At 37.6% G+C, this 23275-nt stretch overlaps 2 protein-coding genes across 3 annotated transcripts in view; one reads left to right on the top strand and one right to left on the bottom strand.

The window, feature by feature from the left end:
• Positions 1-2391: 2391 nt before the first annotated feature.
• Positions 2392-8167, bottom strand: LOC114360834 (RUS1 family protein C16orf58 homolog). Its single transcript, XM_028315656.1, has 9 exons — positions 7850-8167; positions 7346-7507; positions 7137-7275; positions 6324-6481; positions 6034-6175; positions 5141-5349; positions 4794-5050; positions 4349-4553; positions 2392-3503 (listed from the first exon to the last, which is right to left on the bottom strand). Exons 1-9 carry the CDS (start codon positions 7932-7934, stop codon positions 3157-3159), a joined length of 1704 nt encoding a protein of 567 aa, XP_028171457.1. The 5' UTR covers positions 7935-8167; the 3' UTR covers positions 2392-3156.
• Positions 8168-9636: 1469 nt separating this feature from the next.
• The window catches only part of LOC114360832 (peptidoglycan-recognition protein SA), a 38935-nt gene continuing 25296 nt past the window's right edge, over positions 9637-23275 (top strand). For both annotated transcript variants that reach the window (XM_028315654.1, XM_028315653.1), the window contains exon 1: positions 9637-10149. In XM_028315654.1, the coding sequence (XP_028171455.1) occupies positions 9756-10149 (394 nt within the window). In that variant the 5' untranslated portion in view covers positions 9637-9755. The remainder of the gene's footprint in view (positions 10150-23275) is intronic.

Raw genomic sequence — 23275 nt, 5'->3', positions numbered from 1 at the left:
TCCATTACACGCAGCATCGTTTGGTTGTGTATTGTCTTTTATGGAAATATACTCAATCAACTTAACATAGAACAGTTTATTTTTAGTTTAAATCTCGTTTTATCATATAAAAAAATTAATGCTTGCATTTTTATTTAATTAAAAAAAATATTTTAAATGTGATACTTTTTATTGTTGAAATCTATTAAGTGGCGATCGTGGACCGAAACGTAACCACAATTGACATTTATCATTGTTGACAGAGCGAGCATCAAATTGACAAATCAACAACTCTTGGAATTGCTGCTATGCGATGTCCCCTTAATCCTCAGAAATAGGCATGTTTATGTAAAGCGATTTCATAACAGCTATTTTGGTTGTTACTTCGTGCACTATACGATGCACAGTTGGCTGTTAGATGTGGAAGATATCACCTAGTACACGTTCATAACTTCCCGTTGCGTAGAACAGTAGGGTTATAATAAGTATTTGGTCCACTGGTTGTATGGCATTTGGTGAGGGGTTTCAAAGAGCTTCCAAATTATGAATCCAGAAACAACACCGTTTCTTTAGAGACGCGGAACCTCGCTCGGAATTGCATGTCATTATAATAATATTTTTCAATAGCGTTCAGCCTTATTGCGTTCCTGCGATTAGATCTAGGTATTTCCTCGAGGCTCGAAAGAAATGATAACGATGANAAATGCTTCTTAAAATTAAGTTTTTATTTATTTTACTTTGCTTATACAACCCTGACGCTTGAGCTGTGAGGTAGATCAATTCTGAACACAAAAAAATTGCGCTCTTGTGAGCCTAGTAGTAAGGTGCGATTTCGAATGCACCATGTGCGTTGGATATTTTGCATTATTATTATTACCGTTAAAATGTCGGCATCTGATCCTACACAAAGGAGTGCAATTTCTGTTGCTACTATTATGTATTCTGTGGTTCAGTCTTATTGCATTCCTGCGATTAGATCTAGGTATTTCCTTGAGGCTCGAAAGAAATGATAACGATGACACACATTATTTACCACTATTTAGGTCGATTTAGGTATAAGAATAGGATTTAAGATACCGCGCAAGCACTCTCAAATTTAACAGCTGCTTAAGACGATTTGACAGTTGTTTGAGTAATGCTTATCGTTGAATGGCGTTTCAGTATGCGAAAATTCATTTAAGTGACGTTTAAGTGCAACTTAATTTGAGAGGTGCTTAAAAATTGAGAACTGCTCAGATATTGTTTTGAGTATGCGAAATGTAAGTTTAGGAGCTGCTTAACTATTTGAGAAGCCGTCAAATATTTAAATGGCGTTTCAGTATTCGGCCGATAGTCATTTAACTCATGTATTATAAAATTTCATAATCTAATAAAAATTCCTTAGAAGAAAATATTAAAAGCGACTTTAGATGAAGTAATTGCTTGCTTCTGAAATATATTTTGTTAACGACGGACAACTACGGAACCCTACATTGCGCGTGGCACGACACGCACTTGGCCAATTTTTTTACTTAAGATTTAAACCCAGTTTTCTGGCAAACTCTATTTCTTGCGGAAAAAATTACGTGATATTTCCTGAGACCCCCCCTCTCCCCCACGTGAGATTTAGTAAGGTTTTTGTTGTCCCCCCCCCCTAAAAGTCTCACGTAATTTATTGACGCCCCCTAATATGTCGTGACAGTATTTGGTAGGGCTTGAAAATAACTTACAAACTGGCAACCGATGGGAGTTTAATCTGGAATAACGAGTGAAAAAGAAAACCTAAAAATATACAGTAGTGATAAATGGTTTTTGTAACAGTTAACTGTAACGCTATTGTGCCAACCTGTCCTTTATATTCTGAATAATAAGTTTTATTCTATTTAAACTACCAATATATTTAAGACAAACCAATCTTAATAATTATAATTAAATATTTATGCTAAATGAACAAGTTTATATTGCTCGTTTCTTATTGCTAAGTATATGGAAATATTTTCGCAAGTAGTAAAATTTCCTAGCGTGGAATTGCATACAGCTATTGGAGCTACGTTACCTTTAACTTACTTCATATTATCATTTTATTTTTATCACAACATAACGTTTTATCATTAAAGATAAGTAGTAGTAGTTCATTTTGGACTCATTCGGGGTTAACTGATATTATTATAATCTGGCTAGATAATGTATTTCTACATGTACCTACTTAGTGCAACATAAATCAGGTCGTTGCTGGTCTAAAAACTGTTGTACAATAAGTGAAAACACCCGAATTTACTTTTACTTACTAATAAAAAGTTTACTTCGTTGTCTTAATATTCGTTTATTAGGGTTCATATTTTATAATATCAATAATTAAATTTGTACTACCACAGCTTAACTTAGCGGCATTAAAATGGAATGTATTAGTTTTCGATTTACTCGTATTCAGTGAATTACGATAAAATAATGTTGATTTGGACATTGCACTGAGGCAAGATAAATGATTGTACTTTTAAGTAGTAATTTCTGTTTTTCTTAACAACGCCATTAATATTATGTACGTTATTAATTTAAATTAGAGCAAGCTCGTATTCCCAATTTCTTCGGATACACCCCGGGACGTGATAACGTGTACCCCTTATGGTGCAGGGCAAGGTGGAGGGCATGAAGTCACATAGACGTTCGCTGCTGCAACTGCTGTTGCGGCCTCCTGCACGAGTGCACCGAGTTCACCACCAACAGGGAGGGATAGCGGGATATAGTAAGGCGAGCTATATCCGCCCGCAAGAAACACCACATGACTCACTTTACTTAGAATACGATTATTGCTAAATTACAACCAAGTTACTTACATAATTAATCATTTCAATAACACATTCATTTATTAAACAACTAGCTTTACTAGTGACGACTAACGCTACTTTCTAAGAAAAGTAATTTTCTTAATTAAAATATTTTTATGAGCTCTTACAAAAAAAAGTACAGGCAAATTTTTAGTGTGCATGGATGATCAAATTGGACTGAAATATGAAAAGAACATAAGTTTTATAAAACTTAAAAAAATAAAGCATCACCGGGTTTGCTTACGAATCATTTTTTGAAAAACAAACCATCAACGACTTAGTAGGTAAGTATATTTCGTTAATTTCATAATTCATGCATGCACACTTGTAAAATTCATCTTGTATACTTTGTGTCATTTTTTATTAAACTTAGTCAGTCTTCTTTGAGATGAGCGCTGCTGGTTTGTGTATTGGTTGCAGAAGTGGTAACATTACCTTCCGCATCTTCGTCGTCCACAGTCTCCAGCTTTGGTTTCACCGACAACTTCGATGCTTGAACTAGCTTCAACATAGATGTCTCTGGTTCTATAGTAAATGCATCTTTGTCTTCTTTCTCACAGGTATCAAAATCATTGAGCACATCGCCAAATGGTATGATTTTAGCGAATTCCATAAGTGAACCCACAGCTGGTTTCTCCATTGGTATCGATTCAGTCACTATTTTCTTGCTGCACACTCTCCACTCATCCACCATTATAAGATGTTTACTTAGATCCCAACCTGGTGAGATAAAACTAAATATCAAATCAAATCAAATTTCTTTATTTGCGTAATTCCAGGTACATAAGCGGTATCAGGTATCACATAAATAGTTTAGGTTTCAGTCAAGCTTTGACATGATTTTGTTTGATATGCTTCCTTAATAGATATAATTTTAGGTAGTGCAATCGCAAATTCAACCTACATTATGACTATAATTATGTATTGTAACTAAGTACTACTAATTAATTTTATCCTGTGCTTTTTTTAATCAGTAAGCCTATGCGCAGACCATCGATTTTTCGTCGGCCGATAGTTTAGTCGGGCAGTTGATCAGTATGGGCATGTGCGCACATTACGCCGATTTGATTTGGCCGATTCTTCATACAAATTAAAATCGGGCACAACTATCGGCCAACTAAAAATCGATGGTCTGCGCCTAGTCTAAAGGATAAAGTAAGAGCTCTTTCAAATTAGACGTTTTGAGACGACGTTTGTTGTCCGTTTGCAGGACCGTACACTGTATTACAATTGCGTTGGAATAAAAATGACAATCAATTACCGCACGACTGACATCCTGCTCAAAACGCCTAATTTGAAAGAGCTCTAAGACCGGTTGAACTCATTGCACTCGTAAACTCAAATGCACGCGTAAACTCTTAAGTACTTATATGACTTTAGAGTTACATTTCAATTCTTAACTAATTATGTTTTGGGTACCTGCTATTCGCCTATTCCATATTTATGATGTCACTAATATCTTAGTCGCCTGACAAGCGAAGGGTCGTAGGTTCGATTCCCACCTTAGGCAACTAGATTTTTACAAATTATAAATAGTTTACCCCTAAAATTAAAAAAAAAAATACCAGTAGTTATTAAGCCAGCTCGGACTCTGCGCCATTCCGTTTGTACAATTTTATCCACATATCCTATAAGCTCGTGAGTTGGCTCGTAGAGAAAACCACTCAATGTATCCGGAGTCTCTGTTGGCTCCCGGCTCCATTCCGCAGATTGCAAGGTTTGGCACACTTGGGCAAACGGACGTGAGTCGCCATTACTGTGGTACATTGACTGCAAATTTAAATAAATCTTAATTAATATCGCGGAAGCCTTGCCGTTACGAGCGCATTTTAAAAGAATAACACCTTAAATAACACGTAGGTATTTAGTACTTTTTAAACAAATTAAAATTAGTTTATTTTGCAGTATTTCTTTAACCCTACCAACTGCTTCGGGACAACAAATGCTGAAAAGACGCAGCGAAAGAAACTCAGACACTCTTTTATTAATAATAAATAAAAATTAACTCACCAACGGGAAATCGTTTATAGCACAGACGATAATAGATAGTAAAACAGCATGGAAGTATGCACATAAAATGTCATCAGTTGTAGCATCATCCTTGATAAGTACATACATTTTTCTTTTGTTGATACACGGGACCAGTACATACATTCGTTCGCTATAAACTTCCTTGATACTCATCATGTACGAAGCTTTGGGTCGCTGACTAATGAATTTCTTTATAGAACATCCCACCCGTATTTGAAAACCACAAAGCTTTAAATCTGTGAAGGTAATGATGTGCATATCTGGTAAGTATAGCATGTATGGTAAGTAAGTACTACGAGTATTAAAAAATCATAAGAATTTGATACCTAGTAAATTTGGTCCCAAATGATAAAATATGATGGGCTCTTTACGATTGATTTCACATGGTGTAGGTAAAACTTCTTGCCTCAGATAAGTATCAACTACTTGTAGAAATCTTGGCTCATTTAGTGTTCTTAAACACACAGCACGTACAGCAAAGTAGTTGAAAATTATGTGTAGTACCATCATTAATAGAAATATTGCAAGAGAGTTCCTAAAAAAACTTACTTTGAAATTACACAATTAGGATAAATTAATTACCTTTTATTAATTTAGAGGAAAAATTTATAAATTTTTAAGAAATTATAGTAATAGAAACAAGACAACTTAGTGTTCACAAAATGCAGTCGGAGCCTCCGACTCGGAAATATTAAATACATATCACTAACAAAACAACATAACTAGTCATTGATGCCTCTGACTACATTTGTGAAAACATAGTTTTGCTTCTATCTTTTCTGTTTCAATCAAGCCGTTCAGGCTACAGAGCGTGCCAAAGAAATATATGTTGCAGTCAAAACTCATAATCAGTCAAAACCACCTTTGACTGCAAAAACCAGATTCATATCTTTTTACTAGTGAAAAATGACTTCAGAGCTGCCATTTATTAATTTTGATGCCTTTTGACAGTGCTAGACTATATTGATTTTATTTAAAAGGGTAAGATTCATAATCGGACATGTTTTGAGATGAACACGAATTTCTGTTGTAATGTTGTTGTAATGTTGCATTCTTGTATCGTATTATCGTAACATACCAACATGTCACCATCAGGAGTCTCACATGAGGGTATCAAGTTGAGATGCTTTAAGCTTCTTGTCTTTATGGCAATCAGTCTGTACGTAATTGTAAAAGAAATGTGACTGTCTATTTATGACTTATTAGATACAATACATACCCAAAAACGGTTATGATCAGCAATGCTGCAAAAGATGCTACCAGGTTTACTGCAGTTTCTTGAGCAGAGTCTTTAGCAGATACATCAGCCATATTGCCTCTTATAGCATGATGCTGGGTCATGGCAGCTCTGGTGGCTCCTCCTGAGAAAAACAAAATAGTCTTTTTGTAATGGTTTTTGTAATTGAATCTCTTAGATTTTGAGTGGAAATGCACATTACAGTTTACAGTACAAAGATTTCATATAATTATGTTAAATGTTACATAATAATATTTAGAAATTAGTTTTACCTGCCACTCCCACAATCGCCTTCATTACTGTGCTCACACATAATGCGAATGTTGTATAGTTTTTAAATAATGGTAGAGCAATTTCAATACACATTGCAGCATCATTGAGAGTATCAGCATATAACCTCCATTTCTTACTGTAGGCATCCAAGTAGGTACTAAAACAATAAATAGGCAGGTAAGTTTGAAATTTTAAAATTATTTACAAAGCCGATAATACATTTATGTCAATTTATATTTTTCGTAATTTCCTAGAGCAGTGTTCCGCAAATGGTGTACAGCTGCACACTGGTGCACCGTGGTCATCATTAGATGGTATGCCTCGGAAAAATAAGACTATCTTATAAACTTATTTTTAGTAAGTAAGTAAAGGTAAGACTAATAAAAGTAATTACTTGAAATTGATTTTTCATGGTGTACAGTAGAATCTCGATTATCCGAATATCCGATTATACGGACTCTTTCTTCACAGTCTCTAATTACCGATTTAGGGTCTGGACCCATAAAAACGGAAGGCGCCGCCACCATAACACGGTATGGACTTCATCTTAGTTCATTGTTAAAAGAAATGGATTCATCCAATGGTCTAAAATTTAGATTTTTATTCTAAATGATGTATTGAAAAGCCTTTCTATTAAATATTGTTTGATTTTACTTTGAAATCGATTATCTGGATTTTCGATCCGGAACACCCCTGGTTTTAATTTATCCGGATAATCGAGATTCTACTAAATTGTTTTCCTAGATGTACCTTGAACAACTTTGCGGAACACTGCCCTGGAGCAGGAGTGCATTAAAAGGTAAATGACATACCCATGACTGAAAGCAAAGAATATTTTACCAAGATGACCACACCCATCTTTAATAACCCAAGTGACAGTGGCAGCCAGGGGAGTCGCAGCCGTGTCTCCCACTCCCACACCCCGTAATACTTCCTGTGTGGCCAAAGTGCCTGAAAAGTTTACATTGACTTCAGTAAAACATGAAGTAGAATTTCAGGTTCAAAGTAAAGCGAGTCTTACCTGTTATAGTACTGCAAAAAGCTTGTGCAGTATCCCAAACCTGGTAAGCTATATAATCTTTGCTCACACTATCCGGGTAACCTTGTGGTAAAAAAATTTTGGTGAACCAGCCAGCAACATCGCTTAACTTCTGTTCATCTAATACAACTATGTTACTTTGTTCTGAAATAATATTTTTTTTTTTAAATTAAAGTAAACTAACATTACTGATACTTTAAGAGTAGATGTAGATGTGCGCACATCGTTGATTTTTCGTCGGCCGATAGTTTAGTCGGGCAGTTGATCAGTATGGGCATGTATGGGAGTGCGCACACTACGCCGATTCGATTTGGCCGATTCTTCATACAATTTAAAATCGGGCACAAAAGTTGGCATCGGCCAACTAAAAATCAACGGTGTGCGCCTACTCTGAATCGCCACGTATATACATAAAAGATAAGCTGACACAAAAAAACTAATGTTTCAGCATACCGATATTTCCTGTGAAACATGAAAGTGTCTTACCTGGAGGTTTAACATAATACCTAACGTTAGGACTTGAACCATATTTTTCTTTAACAACAATTTCGCCTTCATGAATTGTAAACATTGTAGGTACTGAATACTGAAGTTACGAACAATTTATTTTATTCTTTTCACTGAATGATTCGTTACAATAAACTATCACAACAAAAGCATTTCCATACTGTATATAATTATCTACTTAAAAAATAAGACCAGTTAGGTTTGGTAAGATTAAATTAGATTTTTTGCTTGTGATGAACAACAATCACTATTGTAAAAAAATGTCAACAACAGCTGACAGACAAGACAACCACAGACAGAGGCACAGATGAGATGACAAGTATGACAACAACCACAGACAACTATCGGAGGGAGCACAGTGGGTTTTTAGACAAAGTGCACATTTTAATCGCAAACCAGTCGAAAAGCCTTTTTTTTTGTATGGAGTTTTGACGGATTCGATTTTCGATTCGATCAAAAAGTGCACTTTGTCTAGACCCACAGATATGGATAGATGCAGCATGTGTCAAAAATTGTATGAAGCCATGAAGCTAAAGATAAAAATGGAGGGCAGAGTTGGAACAAAAACTTGAGTCAAATACCTACTTATATCTATCTCGCTCTCTGCGGCCCTACCTCTCTTTTTAGTGTGAACTGTAGTATTGCTATCTTCTGATTTAAATCTCCTTGTAAATTCTTCGAAATAGCCAATTCACTAACCAAATCAGAAGTTAAACAAATAAATAAAACACTCCAACGATGGTGTGGTCGGAGTAGGGCTTTTCCATCATCAGTATGGTATTCATGAAAAGGTCAGATTACCTCCTGAAACATCAGTTTTTACCGGGGAGTGCTGTGGAATTTATAAAGCCATAGAATATGTCCAAATTATGAAACTGAAAAAAACAGTAATTTTCGTAGATTCTAAGAGCGCTTTACAAGCCTTAGAAAGATTTCCATTTAAATGCAATAGTCAATATCCAATCGTAATCCAATGCAGGGAATTGCTTCATAAATGTTCTACTTTGGGGTTCAAAATTGTCTTCGCCTGGATTCCGAGTCATAGCCATATTTTTGGTAACGAAAAAGCAGATAAATTTGCAAATGAAGCTGTTGTGAATGGTGATATGATCAGTTATAAAAATTATTGCCATGACCTTTTGTCCCTCCCTAAGTCCTACTTGCGTGAATCATGGGAATTGGATTGGGCGCACAGTAGTGCAACCAAAGGAAAATGGTATAAGTTCATTCAACCTACCATTCCTATAAAACCATGGTTTTTTAAAATGAAACTGGGAAAGGTTTCTACCTCTAATATTATCCGTATGAGAATTGGCCATGCTTGTATACCTACGCATCTTTTTAGACTTAAAATTGTTAATTCTGATTTGTGTGAGTGTGGTACTGGCACAGGTGATTTAAATCATCTGTTTTTCATTTGTCCATTACATGACCGATCCTCTTTCATCGAATCCCTTATATCTTTAAAAGTACCTTTTCCCACTTCCATAGCCTGCCTCCTAAACATGCATGATAATATTGATATTTATAATACCCTATCTGTATATATGAATAATAATAACATTAAAATTTAATTTGTTATGTAATTTAATTTTTATGTTTCCGGATTATTTATCATTTTGTTCTCTCCTTTATTTTCCTGATCCTTTGCAACTTTTTTTTTCCGTTTTCCATTTTTACTTTCCTATACGTTTCCCAACCTTTACCTTACTTCGTCGTGGCTGACGCACAAGCCGTGCATGCCATCATAGGGAAAAAAAAAAAAAAAAATGTTGGCTTCCGAGGAATCTAAGTAAATAATGATGTCAATGACATAATTATTGTTCGATGGTGTTGGTTTTCGTCAATAAAATGTGAGAACAGAGATGTGAAATTGAATAGAAAAATGGCTTTGAAACAAGAATCGCACAATGATAGTAAATTGAATAGTCTTGGAATTAAAGTAAAAGGTGATCTTGGTGACTTGCAAATCGTTGAAAACAGCGGTAGTGAGTGTAGTGATGATGACGAAAGGACCGTGGATAGAAAACAAAAAGCACACGTCTTACAAACTATTTCTACCATACCTACGAGTCTAATACAGAATCGTACAGAGCCTATTGTCAGTAATGTTCAGGTCCACAATTCTGAAAATATCCAATTTGGCCATAATACCTATTTCCATGGACCAGTAACAATAAAACAAATTATCAAGAAAAAAGGTATTGATAATGCTTCATACACCTCTGACAATGAAAATGAGCATAATGCAACTGATTCGACTCAGGATGCTGATCCACGTAAGTAAAATCTGTTTTGCATAGAAACATTTAAGCTATTGCTTGCTGTTAATCAAAATATGTAGGTACCTAATATACAAAGTGGACATACTTAATTCATACCATACTATACCAATTTTGTTGGGATCTGATTGACCCAGTTTTTAAATAACATACCTACTTACCTAATCATACATTTTGAAGCCCAAAAACATGCTAATAGTTATTAGCATGCTATAGTTATAGATAATGTTAATAATTGTAGCTAGTGGCAAATTGAAACTCACATTGCTAATACAATAAATAAACCTAAGCTATTCTTTATCCTGAATTCATTGCGACTAAATCAAAAGTAAATAAGCTAAATTCACCTTAATATTTCCACAAAATTCATGTTTTTTTTTCTATTTATTTGGCACAAAAAGTCATTACAATAAACACTTTTAAACAGAAATATTAACTAAAAAAAAGACAATGAGTGTCCAAACGTAGCAATTGAATAAACAGTTCCAAGAGAATATTTTAGGATTATAGATTTATAATAGAATTGAATAAACTAAATGTTGGGTGTGCAAGAAAACTAAACAATTGTCATTAATAAAGGCAAATTAGCTAATCGCGACTGCTACCTTTGTTCACTATTTCCATTATCAATTCATCCAGAACCTGGTGGAACTCCTTAAATTGTAGAAAATGTACTAAGTCTAATTTTGAGAAACCTTACCAAGATTTGTTGCCTATGCATGATCATATTTTTTTTATACAAAACTGAATATTGTGTGTTATTGTAATACTGGCTTTTGCGATTATATTAAATTCTCATCAAATGCGAATTCTATTTTTATGTATGACAATAGTAAAATTAAATTAAAGGTGTTTAGCATGAGAGTACCCGGCAAGTAACACCTAGCTTCAGGCCTAGGAGGGGGCCAGGTCAGACTTTTTTAGGTTCAGATCATTTGACTAAGCTCTTTCAAAGCGACTTTAGTACTTTTATGCGAGTTTATACTTATATGCGATTTCCATACACAATATTGTCACAGTGAGGAATGTTGCAATTTTAGCTCTAGTACAAATTATGTAGGTATGTAAAATAAATAAGAGAATTGGTATACCTCAAGAATTTTATAAGCAAGAATTTTATAAGCTTTTTGCATTGTGTTTAACAGATTTTTGACGTTTGTCAAAGTTACTTCCACTTTGATTATCTTTGAACTAAGAATATCCTGAGTAAAATAGTAATAAGGAGGGAATAGTCGTTACCTCATCGTTTCATCAAATCGCCTCATGTGTAGGCAGCCTAATTTTATCTTCTGTTTACCACAGTGCCAATCATCGTAAAAGCAAACGTCACACTTGAAGACCTTAGTTTAACTACAGCCAGTAAAATCAGATAGCTACCATCTATTAGTTGATTGGACAAGTTCTGGCGGTTTCCAGAAATTCTAAGAACTTAGGAGCTGAATGTGACGTTTGTCAAGGTTTGGAATAGGCTTTGAATAGAGGAATCTATTTGTATAAAACAAAGTAGGTACAGCTAATTCACACACACTGAAAACCAGTGTCGTGGCCTTCCTCACCGTGGGCCACACACGCTGAGTGGGGTCCCATTGCGATGGGCATCGCTGTGCGACAGGGTGGCACTGCTCAGTTCACTTTTTATTTCCTTGTAATATTAATGTGTCATTTGTGTTTTTTTCTTTGTCCTTAACTAAGTGATGTTTCTTTCTTTCTTTTCAATTCTGTAGTTTCTAAATAGTTGGTATAAAAACTGTTTCGATTTGGAGATGAACCCAAGACCTTTAGCTTGCCAGGCTCACTGAGTAAAATATAGATATTGACTGCGCTTAGGGTTGCCAGGTCCAAAATCACAAAAGCCGGATTCTGTGCCTTATTTGGCCGGACATTTTACTCGAAAAGCCGGACATGTGACGGGGGGGGGGGGGGCAATTAGTGTCAAAGCTCACGAGTGAGTACTGTCATCGTATCATCGGTTGCCCGCTTCATATTATTCTGTGGCTCGACTTTCGCCTGGCGCAGCAGGCCAAATAAGAAGCCTAACAAAAGCCGGACAGGCCGGACAACACAATATTTGGCCGGACAAGACCGTAAAAAGCCAAACATGTCCGGCTAAAGCCGGACGCCTGGCAACCCTAACTGCGCTAGACCTCGATGGATAGTTACGCCCGTATTCACAAACATTACTATGCTATGAGGTCTCACAGTGCGCTTGGACGCACAGGGTGACACACGAACTAAAATCACAGAGCTCTATTCAACGCTGCTTAAGCAAGCATCGTTTGTGAATACGGGCGTTAGTCTTCATACAAACGCTTCTTCTAAAGTGAGGAAAACTCATGTCATCAAATCTTAGGTTTTGATTGAATACTAGGTCAGTGGTCTAGTTTGAAGTTCTTCACTTTACTTGCTTGCTTACTCGTACTATCTTACCTTCACCACCGGGTACCCGGCGCCGGTTAGCTGGCAACCGGGACATGTGAAAAGGCATGCCGGACTAATTACGCCGGTACATGTGAAAGCTACGTACCATGCCCATACACTTCACCACCGGGTACCCGGCGCCGGTTAGCCGGCAACCGGGACATGTGAAAAGGCATGCCGGACTAATTACGCCGGTACATGTGAAAGCTACGTACCATGCCCATACACTTCACCACCGGGTACCCGGCGCCGGTTAGCCGGCAACCGGGACATGTGAAAAGGCATGCCGGACTAATTACGCCGGTACATGTGAAAGCTACGTACCATGCCCATACACTTCACCACCGGGTACCCGGCGCCGGTTAGCCGGCAACCGGGACATGTGAAAAGGCATGCCGGACTAATTACGCCGGTACATGTGAAAGCTACGTACCATGCCCATACACTTCACCACCGGGTACCCGGCGCCGGTTAGCCGGCAACCGGGACATGTTAAAAAGGCCTAAGGCTGGGTTGCTCCATCGTATTTTAACATTAACAAACGTCAAAAATTCATAAAAAAAACACCGGTGATCGTTATAGTGACGGTCAAAGTTAGGTGGCACAACTCAGCCTTAGTAAAACAGCTTATCAGCTTAACCTCAAATACATGTTATCAGTAATACGCACACGGAGTTCGTACAAAGGGCTCTGTTTTATGTGTAAATATCATTCACTTTGCTGGACGGTACATCACAAAGTAACAGATCATAGAAACACCATTGTATGTTTCTTTCATTTTTGTTTCTTTTCTCTTTATATCTTTTTTCCTAAACACAACAGTAAATGTTTTTTTTTCTTTCGTCTTTGTCTTTTCTTTCTATCATTATGTGGAGTATGTGGAGTATGTGGACTATGCGTGAAAGGTTTTGTTGTATTTCGAAGTAATTGACTTCCAAAAGTAGGTACTCATAGTAGTGACGAAAAAATTTTGAGGATGCTTCACAACTGAGGTTTTTTTCAGACCCAGAGGTCTCGAGTTGGATTTACAAGAGATAGATCTGATGTACTGATTGAAAGTGATTTATACTATACTAGCTTTCCGCCCGCGGCTTCGCCCGCGTGGAATTTTGTCTGTCACAGAAAAACTTTATCGCGCGCGTCCCTGTTTCAAAAACCGGGATAAAAACTATCCTATGTTCTTTCCCGGGACTCAAACTATCTCTATGCCAAATTTCATCAAAATCGGTTGCGAGGTTTAAGCGGGAAAGCGTAACAGACAGACAGACAGACAGACAGACAGACAGACAGAGTTACTTTCGCATTTATAATATTAGTTGGGATTTACTGGTGAAAGTCTTTACTATGATGATCGTTCGTCGTAGCTTACTGTATTCGCAAAAACCGAACTTACTGTATCCGCACTATATTCGCCACAAAATTCATTCAACATATAAAATCCCCCGGAATTGCTCTATTGTACCCTTTGACACGCCTGTTATTTGGGTCAGACAGAATGATGACGTGAAAAATTAAGCTATATTGAACCTTGTTACAAGAGGCAGAGAGAATAGGAAATTGCGGATCGGACAGACGAAATGTTTGTACACACATCACGTAAAGGGAATATTAGTTTGCCGTTGCATATACTTTTTGTTAATATTGCGCAATATTGCGGGAATATTTTGTATATTGTGCGTTTTAATACTACTAATTAGCATAATATTGCTCAATATTAACAGTATGGCCAAATAATTCATTTAAAATAGAAAGACACGGGTCTTTAGTTGAAATGGAACGCGAAAGTTTAAAATCATAAATCATCCATTTGTCTGTGATAAATTAAAAAGGGTCGTGCTTCTGCAATGAAGATTAAATTATGATGGTATTTGCTGTTTGGTTTTATTTACCACATAAATCAAAAGCTCGTAGAGCTGATGGTTATTTGGGCAGAAAAGTCCACGGGTAACCACGGGCCGGACAAGGCAATGTGGGCAGGCCATCCATTTGGTGGACCGACGATCTGATTCTAGCAAATGTCGCGGGAAGCGCCTGGCTGCGGGCATCGCAGGAGCAGTCGTTGTGGAAATCGTTGGGGGACATCTTTGTCCAACAGTGGACGTCCTTTGGCTGAAATGATGATGAATAGAAAAATGTTGTTAAGTTATTATAAGCTGATCGGTTGGTAGAGGCCTGCGTCCAGCGCCTTCCTGCTGATGACCTTTACGATGTCGTCGGTCCACCTTGTGAGTGGACGTCTTATGCTACGCGGCCTCCACTTCAGAACCTTACCAACCTAGAACGCTATCTACCGGTCCACATGGAAATCATTGGGGGAGGCCTATGTTCAGCAGTGGACGTCCTATTTCTGAAATAATGATTATAAGTGCCTCCTTAGTATATAATTTGAATGTATATATTTTTAAAATGTTCATACTTCGCTAATTCCAAAAGGCGTTATTTTAATCCATTATCTGCAATAAAAATTAAATGCTCGTTATTGTTACACCTCCCCCAACAAACTGGACGATTAATTAAAAATTACAGCGAAAATGGAAGTCAAATAGGCCATTAACGGGGAAAAAGGGGTATTCATACGCCGTCCATTGAAAATGTATTTTTTTGCGAGGCCGAACCACAGTGTAGTTAGGAACCAGTACATCTAAAAATCTTGGACTTGATACTTTACTTGCCTATGTAACTAATTATGTTATGCAATATCGACGAAAATAAACTAGCAAGATCTGTACCAATATTTTTTTATGAGCTAGCTAAATAGGCTTGTGTTACGAGTGCATTCATCACAATAGTTCAGCGAGCGGGATTCGAGTCCCACGTTTGTCGTATCTCAATCGCGTTGCATTTAAATAAGCAGTTTTTTAAACACATAAATTATGCCAGATAGCGAAATCAGAAACAAGAATAGGTGTCTAAAACAGAAGCTCAATAAGCCAACCAACTTAGCTCAAACTTTCAACTAATTGCGGTACTCACAGTCACCTAGGTGATAGGCAATTTCGAGCGTCAAATATCATGCAACTACCATAGCGGGAAGACCAGTTATTGTAGAAATCCTTGGAGGCCTTTGTACAGCAGTGGACGTCTTTTAGTCAAAATTATTGTCCGTAGTGCATAATCTTTTCTTAAAGGTTTTAAACCTTTGTTTGTCACCTGTCATCCGCTTTGTAATGGAGGGAAGTCGAACCTTAATTTCGAACTCCTCCTATGTTCTTCTGATTAATTTCGTTGCGGGTCCAATGACAGTTTAACTTTCCCCCGGGACAAACTTGACCTTCATTGGTTGGGTTTTTGTGGCGGTCAAGCTGTAGATCCTGGCTACACAGGAGTTGCAGTGGTGGGAACGAGAGGTGGGAGTAGTCCCGTTTTAGTCGAAACGACCATCATCACTTTCAACAGCGTGTGCTACTGTATCCACTTGTACTGTGTCCCCATTGAAAAGTATTTTTCACTAAGCTCAACTCGCCTACGCTTAGCGATGGTAAATAACCGTATACAGCCCATAGTTAACAACCTGTAGGTTTTAGGTCCAAAGTTTTTGGCATTTCGTTTTACACGCTAAAACATTTTGTTAAAATATGCCAGACCCTTTTAGCATTTGGAAAAAAATTTAATTTGTTACTTTCGATAGCTCGTCACATTTTTGCAGCAATTGAACTTTTGACCTTTTAATACTACTAATCAATACTTTTAAAACAATCTAACCTTGGTTTGTTTGTCATAGTTGTACGCTTATTTACATTATTTATTTGAAATGTTTCTCAGGAAGTGAATTAAGTTCTTATACCGTTTATTATGCAAGTACTAGCGGCCGCCCGCGACTTCGTGCGCGTTGAGCTCTTTTTTTTACCACCCTTAGTGGTTGTATTTTTCAAAACCGCATCTTAGTGAGCACCTACGTTCTTCTCTTCTAAAAGGAACTCCATGCAAAATTTGAGATTCCTAGTACTTGTAGTTTCTGAGATTTCGTGATTAGTGAGTGAGTCAGTCAGTCAATCAGTCAGTGACCTTTCGCTTTTATAGATATAGGTAGAAGATGAACCGCAAAATGTCTACCCAAAAGCTCAAGTTGATTAAAACCTATAATGTCACATCCAAATTCTCTTCATTTGATTAACTTCCCTCATTTATAAAAGGATATGCCACATTTCCTCCGAAAAACCGCGGCACTCTTAAAAAGACCAAAAAAATAAACATCGGCAATAAAAAAATACGGAACCGTAAAAACACGTCGATAAATCACTTAGTACACAACACCATTTATGTTTTTCCGAAATAAATGAAGGATTTTCAACCCTATTTCTTTGGGAATAAGAAACTCTGTGAACTGTAGACCCACGCCGTAATTCACGGCACCAAAACGATACCAGAAGGTTATATCAAATGACAGAATTTCCCGCAAATATTGTTCAAAGTTTGAAAGAGACAGAGGTATAGAAATTGGGTGAGTGTGAGAGGGATAGAGGATGGCGTGGGTGATTCTCCAGGGCGCTATACGTCACTATTGATGACGTTATTTGTCTAACTGACCTGGGGTGAAACGTTGTGTGAATGCAAGTGCGGTTTGCGATAGGGATTTTAGCTATAGACACTAGATAACTGATAACAGCACGTAATACTATGCATTTTGTGGCAAAATAACACCTATGGCAATGGTTTAAGTGCCACAGTGTTTGTGTTGATGTGCTTAACGAGGTACCTACATTTATAATATTAATCGTTCGTTCGTTCGTTCGTTTCAGCCAAATGACGTCCACTGCTGGACAAAGGCCTCCCCCAAGGTTTTCCACAATGCACGGTCCTGCGCTGCCCGCATCCAGGCTCTTCCCGCAACCTTTACCAGATTGTAGGTCCACCTAGTAGGAGGCCTGCCCACGCATAATATTCATACAAGAATATAAATGTGCTGTCTTTAATCTGTCTGTAAACTTTTATTTTTATACCATTGCACTTAAGATTAATAATTAGTGCGAAATTTTTACTTATATGCTACTTTTGTTCGCGAAAGTAAAACTTTATAGGAATGAAAATTAATAGGGGCTTAGGATCTGGTAGACCCCATCAGGGATGTACCATTTATCATAGTTATCATTTTGTTAATTAATAAAGTGTTTTGGTCGAAGGACGCGCATTCTACAAGGATTTACTGTAACAAACTGACATCTGTACATCATAAATACAAACAATTCATAACTTCGAGTAGTTGCAGAATTTGCTCCCCTTGGGATTCGAACCCATAATCACCTTCAGTGTGCTTACCATGAGTTAACGTTAGGTGTGCTCGCTAGCGAGTGCATCAAAAAAATCTGTAAAGATTTTAGTTCTTCAAAGTAGCCGCTAGGGGCGCTGTACAATATGTCATACAGTTTAATGTCATTTTTACGCAGTTGCTAGCGAGCATGTAAGCACTATTAAATGTCGTCACTACTAGTCACTAGCGACTCACTAGTGACCGCGTAAAAAATTACATTAAATGTATGACGGATTGTACAACGCCCCTAGCGGAATCTTTCAAGAACTAAAATTTTTCATATATTTTTTTAACGCGCTCACTAACTAGTGAGGACGTTAACTTTGACAGAAATAAAAACTCACACTAAGCCCTCAGCAAACTACTACAGGCACCAAGCATCTACGAATTTAATCTAAACCATCCTATCCTAGTAGGTACCTACCCGACATAATCCTAATTTCTGAATTCCTGCTCATTTTACTGAATTGGGAACGGAAGAATCACCCCAGGCAGTAGGCATTTTAATTAAAACTGCTACAAAACATCTGGCAATGATAAAAAATGTGGCTCTCGAAGAACGCATCGCAATTTGTACTAAATTTTGTGTTCATTTGGAAATTCACTATAGTGATTCTACTTTTAATCATAGAAATATCGCTTGAAAAAGCAAAACTTTTTATACATATTACATACACAAGGTGGACTGACGATGACGACCCCATAGGAAGACGCTGGATGCATGCCGCTACCAATCGGTCAATTTGGAAATCATTATCTTCTTCTTCTTATCGTGTCGACAACAAACCTACACGGTGTCAGCCCAAAACTCCGCTACAAGAATGGCGTTGTCAGCAGCATTAATTAAATCCTCCTGAGTGCAGTTGCTCGGGCACTCAGGGCACGACATCATGTGCTTCATCATCGAGTGGGGAACAAAACCATTATCATTATGTCAGTAGTAGACGTCTAATGGCTGAATGATGATGATGATGATGAGCCTACTTTGGTGCACAGCTGGACAAAGGATCTGTCATCCTCAAGTTGACAGCCTTGGGCTTTGACCTGATGGCCACCAATCACAAACAATACATAGTTTTCTTAAGTAACGGAAAACTTGAATAAACAACGAAATATCTAATGTACATAAGGTGCAATTTTGCACCAAATGCATAGTAAATTGCATTTTCATTATTCAAAACCACATTATGGCCAAACTTCTACAATGAAAGTCTGGATGGAGAACCAATAAACCTCATTTTTAAGAAACCAAATATTTTACTACTAAAATATGCAAGCATAAAATTCGTCTCGACAATACAGTCGACGCACATCAAACTGTACAATTTTGTTAGAAAATAGCCTTTCTTACAATGAGATAAGACGCCCGTATCAAGGTTGATATGCTGTCCTTACTTTACGACTGCGAAAAGCAAGACATCAAAATTCCATTATGCGATGCACTTTCAATTCCAAACTACGAGAATAAATCTGTTGCTACTGCAAAATAAACATTATTAGAGCTGAATCTCGTTTTTTGCAGGAACTGCTTTTTGCAGGGTCCCGTTTAGTAGCATACGTGATTTAATATTCACGTTCACATGAACATCCAGTTTGCAGTGTCCCGCAAAAAACCGAGCCGTTCGAATTTGTAATCCTTTCAAACACAGATGTTAGTTCACACGACAGCCCAGCTTTGCGGGATCTTGAATTACTGACGCCCGTATTCACAAACATTACTATGAGGTCTCACAGTGCGCGTGGACGCACAGGGACACACGAAACAATCACAGAGGTCTATTCAACGTTGTGCGTTCGATTTGCTGCTTCACTTAAACAAGCATCGTTTGTGAATACGAGCGTGACTAACCCCAAACTGGATTGCCTTGGAAAAGAACCCTTAAGAAAGTATTGCAAAATAAAAGCCACATTTCTAGCGTTATTTCTACGTTTGGTATCCTAGAAGATACAAAATAAAGACTAAAAAGTTCCCACAGAATTTATATTTCAACTACAAACTATTCGCAGTTAAATGTCGAGTTAAATTTTTACGGTCATTTAAACTTTTGGCGCGGACAAGATTAACATTTAACTTTGAGAGAAAGATTTAACTTTGACGAAGTTATCCATCCAACTTCAAACTTACACTGAACTCCTCAAAATCGTCCTGAACTTGTAATGAACTGTCACCAAACGATAATTTTAAATTATCTGGCTGTATTTACTAATGTAACTGTCATTGCATATACCGGCCATCTGAAAGAGAATATAAGACCAAAATACTTTTCATCTTCATAAAGTTTTTTTTTATGCTAGACAAGGCAGGTATTTGACCGAAATCGCACCTGGTATTAAGTGAGATGCAGTCTAGGATGGTACATATCTGCCCTGTAAGTGCTTGTTCACTCTCGCCTTGAAAACACCCGGATTATAGTCATTTATTTAGTCTCTACATTTATTTGGTCAGAAGGATCATCTCTGATTTCGTTCGTTTCAGCCAAATACATGTCCAATATTGTCCACTGCTGGACAAAGGCCTCCTACAAGGATTTACATGTATGGTCTTCTAATTTACCAGAGGAAAATGATCGATTTGGCCAAGGCGAATCACATTTTAAGAAAGAAATTCATTTATTTGGTTCCAACTTAACATCAACAACACAGATTAAAAGTAAGAATGTACAAGTTGTTTGAACCAAAATTGGACCCGCTCAGCATGGATCATGCTGTGTGCTAATAAGACCCAGAACTTGACGCTGTTATTCTGCGGAAACCATTTTTTTTTTAAACTCAAATCAAAATAATATTTTAAGTTTCAAGTTATTTTAAGGATACATTTTTATGCTGTCAATGAAAACCCAATACTAGATTGTGATTTCATGCCTAAAAAGTCATAAATAAGTTCAAAAATGTATACAACTTTTCAACCCACCACTATGTGAAATAAGCCCACCATCGAATTAATGGTTCTTCCATGGTGGCAGCGGGGAGCTCGTTCAATGAAATGTTATGACATTGGTGAGAATCCATAGACTCAGAGGGGGATAAATCGGAAAATACGGGAACCGCATTCGGGAATAACCCTGGAGGTTTGAATTTATGTTTCGTCCCAAGAAGTTCCAAGTTCGATTCCCAGAGGGAGCTGGAAGGAATCACTTTGACGTGCCTAATTTAGTAACCATTTAGTGGGGAGACGTGATTGTTTAAAATTATTTGGGTTTGCAAGGAATATTTTTTCCTGAACTGTTTGATGCGAAACTTTATACAAGGTGAGATAATTGTAGTCAAACGTAACCAAAGTAATCAGACATAGCTCGAAGAATTGCCAAAATAAGTTGCAGAGATCTTATGCCCTACAAACGCCCCACGTACGCCCCGCTACGTGCCTAAATTTTACCTGTATTAAACAAAAACCGGCCGGCCGTGGTTTGTATAGCCACGGTTCCGTAGCGTCAACAGCAAAACTCAGCGGCGAGGCTTGTTGTATCGCCACAGCTTGTTTTAGTCATAATATATTCAATTTTGTGTTTCAGCTAAATTAGGAATTCCTTCAGTGTTGAGGCTGACCTATTTTGTGGTAACCGTGGGGTTAGGGTTACCAGTTATAAATGAAATACTCCAGCCGGATATTTAGAGTGCACGGTATGTTTGCGAAAAGAACATGAATAAATTCAAATAATGCATTCAACAAATAATTTATTCTCTGAAATCTGGTTCGAAAAATATTACTCGAAGTTTGACTACTTTTCACTAAAAGCTCCGCAGGTGAAGTAGCGGGCAAAAGCTAGTCATTTCAACTACAGGATGTCCAATGCTGAAGGTTTTTGACAACGACCGTTCCTGCGCTGATGGCATCCAGGTGCTTCCCACGACCTTCACGATGAGTCTTGTGTTATTTACAAAATATTAACAAAATAATAAAAAATATGTCACCCCCAGCGCCACAGTCAGGAATAGTGCCCAAAAGGCTGGCAGCATTGCCACGTTATATGGCTAGACTTATTTTTTGACCAAATTAACTGCCAGCCTTTTGATCACCAGTCATCTCGGTGAGCCTCTTTGCCAGTTCCTTATAAAAGGAACCTCTTTGCCATAGTTTCAACCCCAAACGGCACAAATTGTATGGCTCTTATTGATGATGATGATGATGCAGATGAAAGCCTTATCAAATCTAATACAATGCTACTGAGTTTGTTGCGCTTCTTCTCAGCACTTGCCAAATGTTGGTCTCGAAGCGCTGGTAGGGCAAAAAGAGTATGAGACATGTAATCCATCAACAAAACTAGGTTTTATTTAGTCATTCAATTTTTTTCCTTGAAATATTGAAAGATTTGAAAGCACTATTCAATAGTCCATACAAATAAAGTTTCACTTTGACTTTANTGACTTTGTCAAATCCTGACTGATGGTAGCCCTAGGCCTGAACTCATTGGGGAACTGCCAGTTAATTATTATAGTAAGGTGAATAGACTGTTTACTGCCGGTTTTACAAAGGAACCCTGCTCGATCCACACAATGGGTCCGAACAATTAAGTTGCGCCTAAAATATAGCTTAAATCAATTTAAATTATGTATACTACTTTCTACTAATATTATAATTTTGTGAGGATGTATGTTTGTTACTTAGACGTAGCGTTGGGCAGGCCTCCCACTAGGTGGACCGACGATCTGATGAAGGTCGCGCGAGGTGTCTGGATGCGAGCGGCACAGGACCGGTCTTTGTGGAAATCCTTGGGGGAGGCCTTTGTCTACCAATGGACGTCTTTCGGCTGAAATGAACGAACGAACGATGTTTTGTTACTCTTTTACGAAAAAATACTGAACGGATTTCGATGAAACCTCGGAGTATTATTGTTTATACATAAGGCTATAATATTTTTAAACTATCGTTATCGATCTCAATTTCAAGCGTGCGAAGTCTCATTAATGTAAAAGTTCTGTTTAAAGGTTCCAACTCTAGGTACTTAAGTATTTTTCGACTGGATAAAACATCCAGATACTAAGCTTACCAATACTTACTGTTCTTACATTAATGTGAAGACCTGTGTAGGAAGTTCGTTCGTTCGTTTCAGCCAAACGACGTCCACTGCTGGACAAAGGCCTCCCTCAAGGTTTTCCACAATGAACGGCCCTGCGCTGCCCGCATCCAGGCTCTTCCCGCGACCTTTACCAGATCGTCGGTCCACCTAGTAGGAGGCCTGCCCACGGTACGTCTTCCAACCCGTGGTCGCCACTCGAGGAAGTGGTAAATGAATATTTGTATTAACTTTGGACGCTCCAAAGAAACTTTATCTGTTTGAATCTTTAACTCCTTTGCCCTTTCTTAAACTATGGCTGCTTAAATGCAACACCGCATTTAATACTGCTATTAAACCGTGGCAAAGTTTGGAATATGTTTTTGCAAACAACTGCTGTTGGATAAACATTTTCGCAAGTTTCGAGTCATAATGAGCTGAACAGCTAGTTTGAGCTCTGACT

This window comes from Ostrinia furnacalis, unplaced genomic scaffold, assembly GCF_004193835.3.
Source record: "Ostrinia furnacalis isolate ACB-3 unplaced genomic scaffold, ASM419383v2 OfSCF5186, whole genome shotgun sequence".
Lineage (NCBI taxonomy): Eukaryota > Metazoa > Arthropoda > Insecta > Lepidoptera > Crambidae > Ostrinia > Ostrinia furnacalis.
Note: the sequence above shows the minus strand (reverse complement) of the source record. Positions and strands in the feature narration are given on the sequence as shown.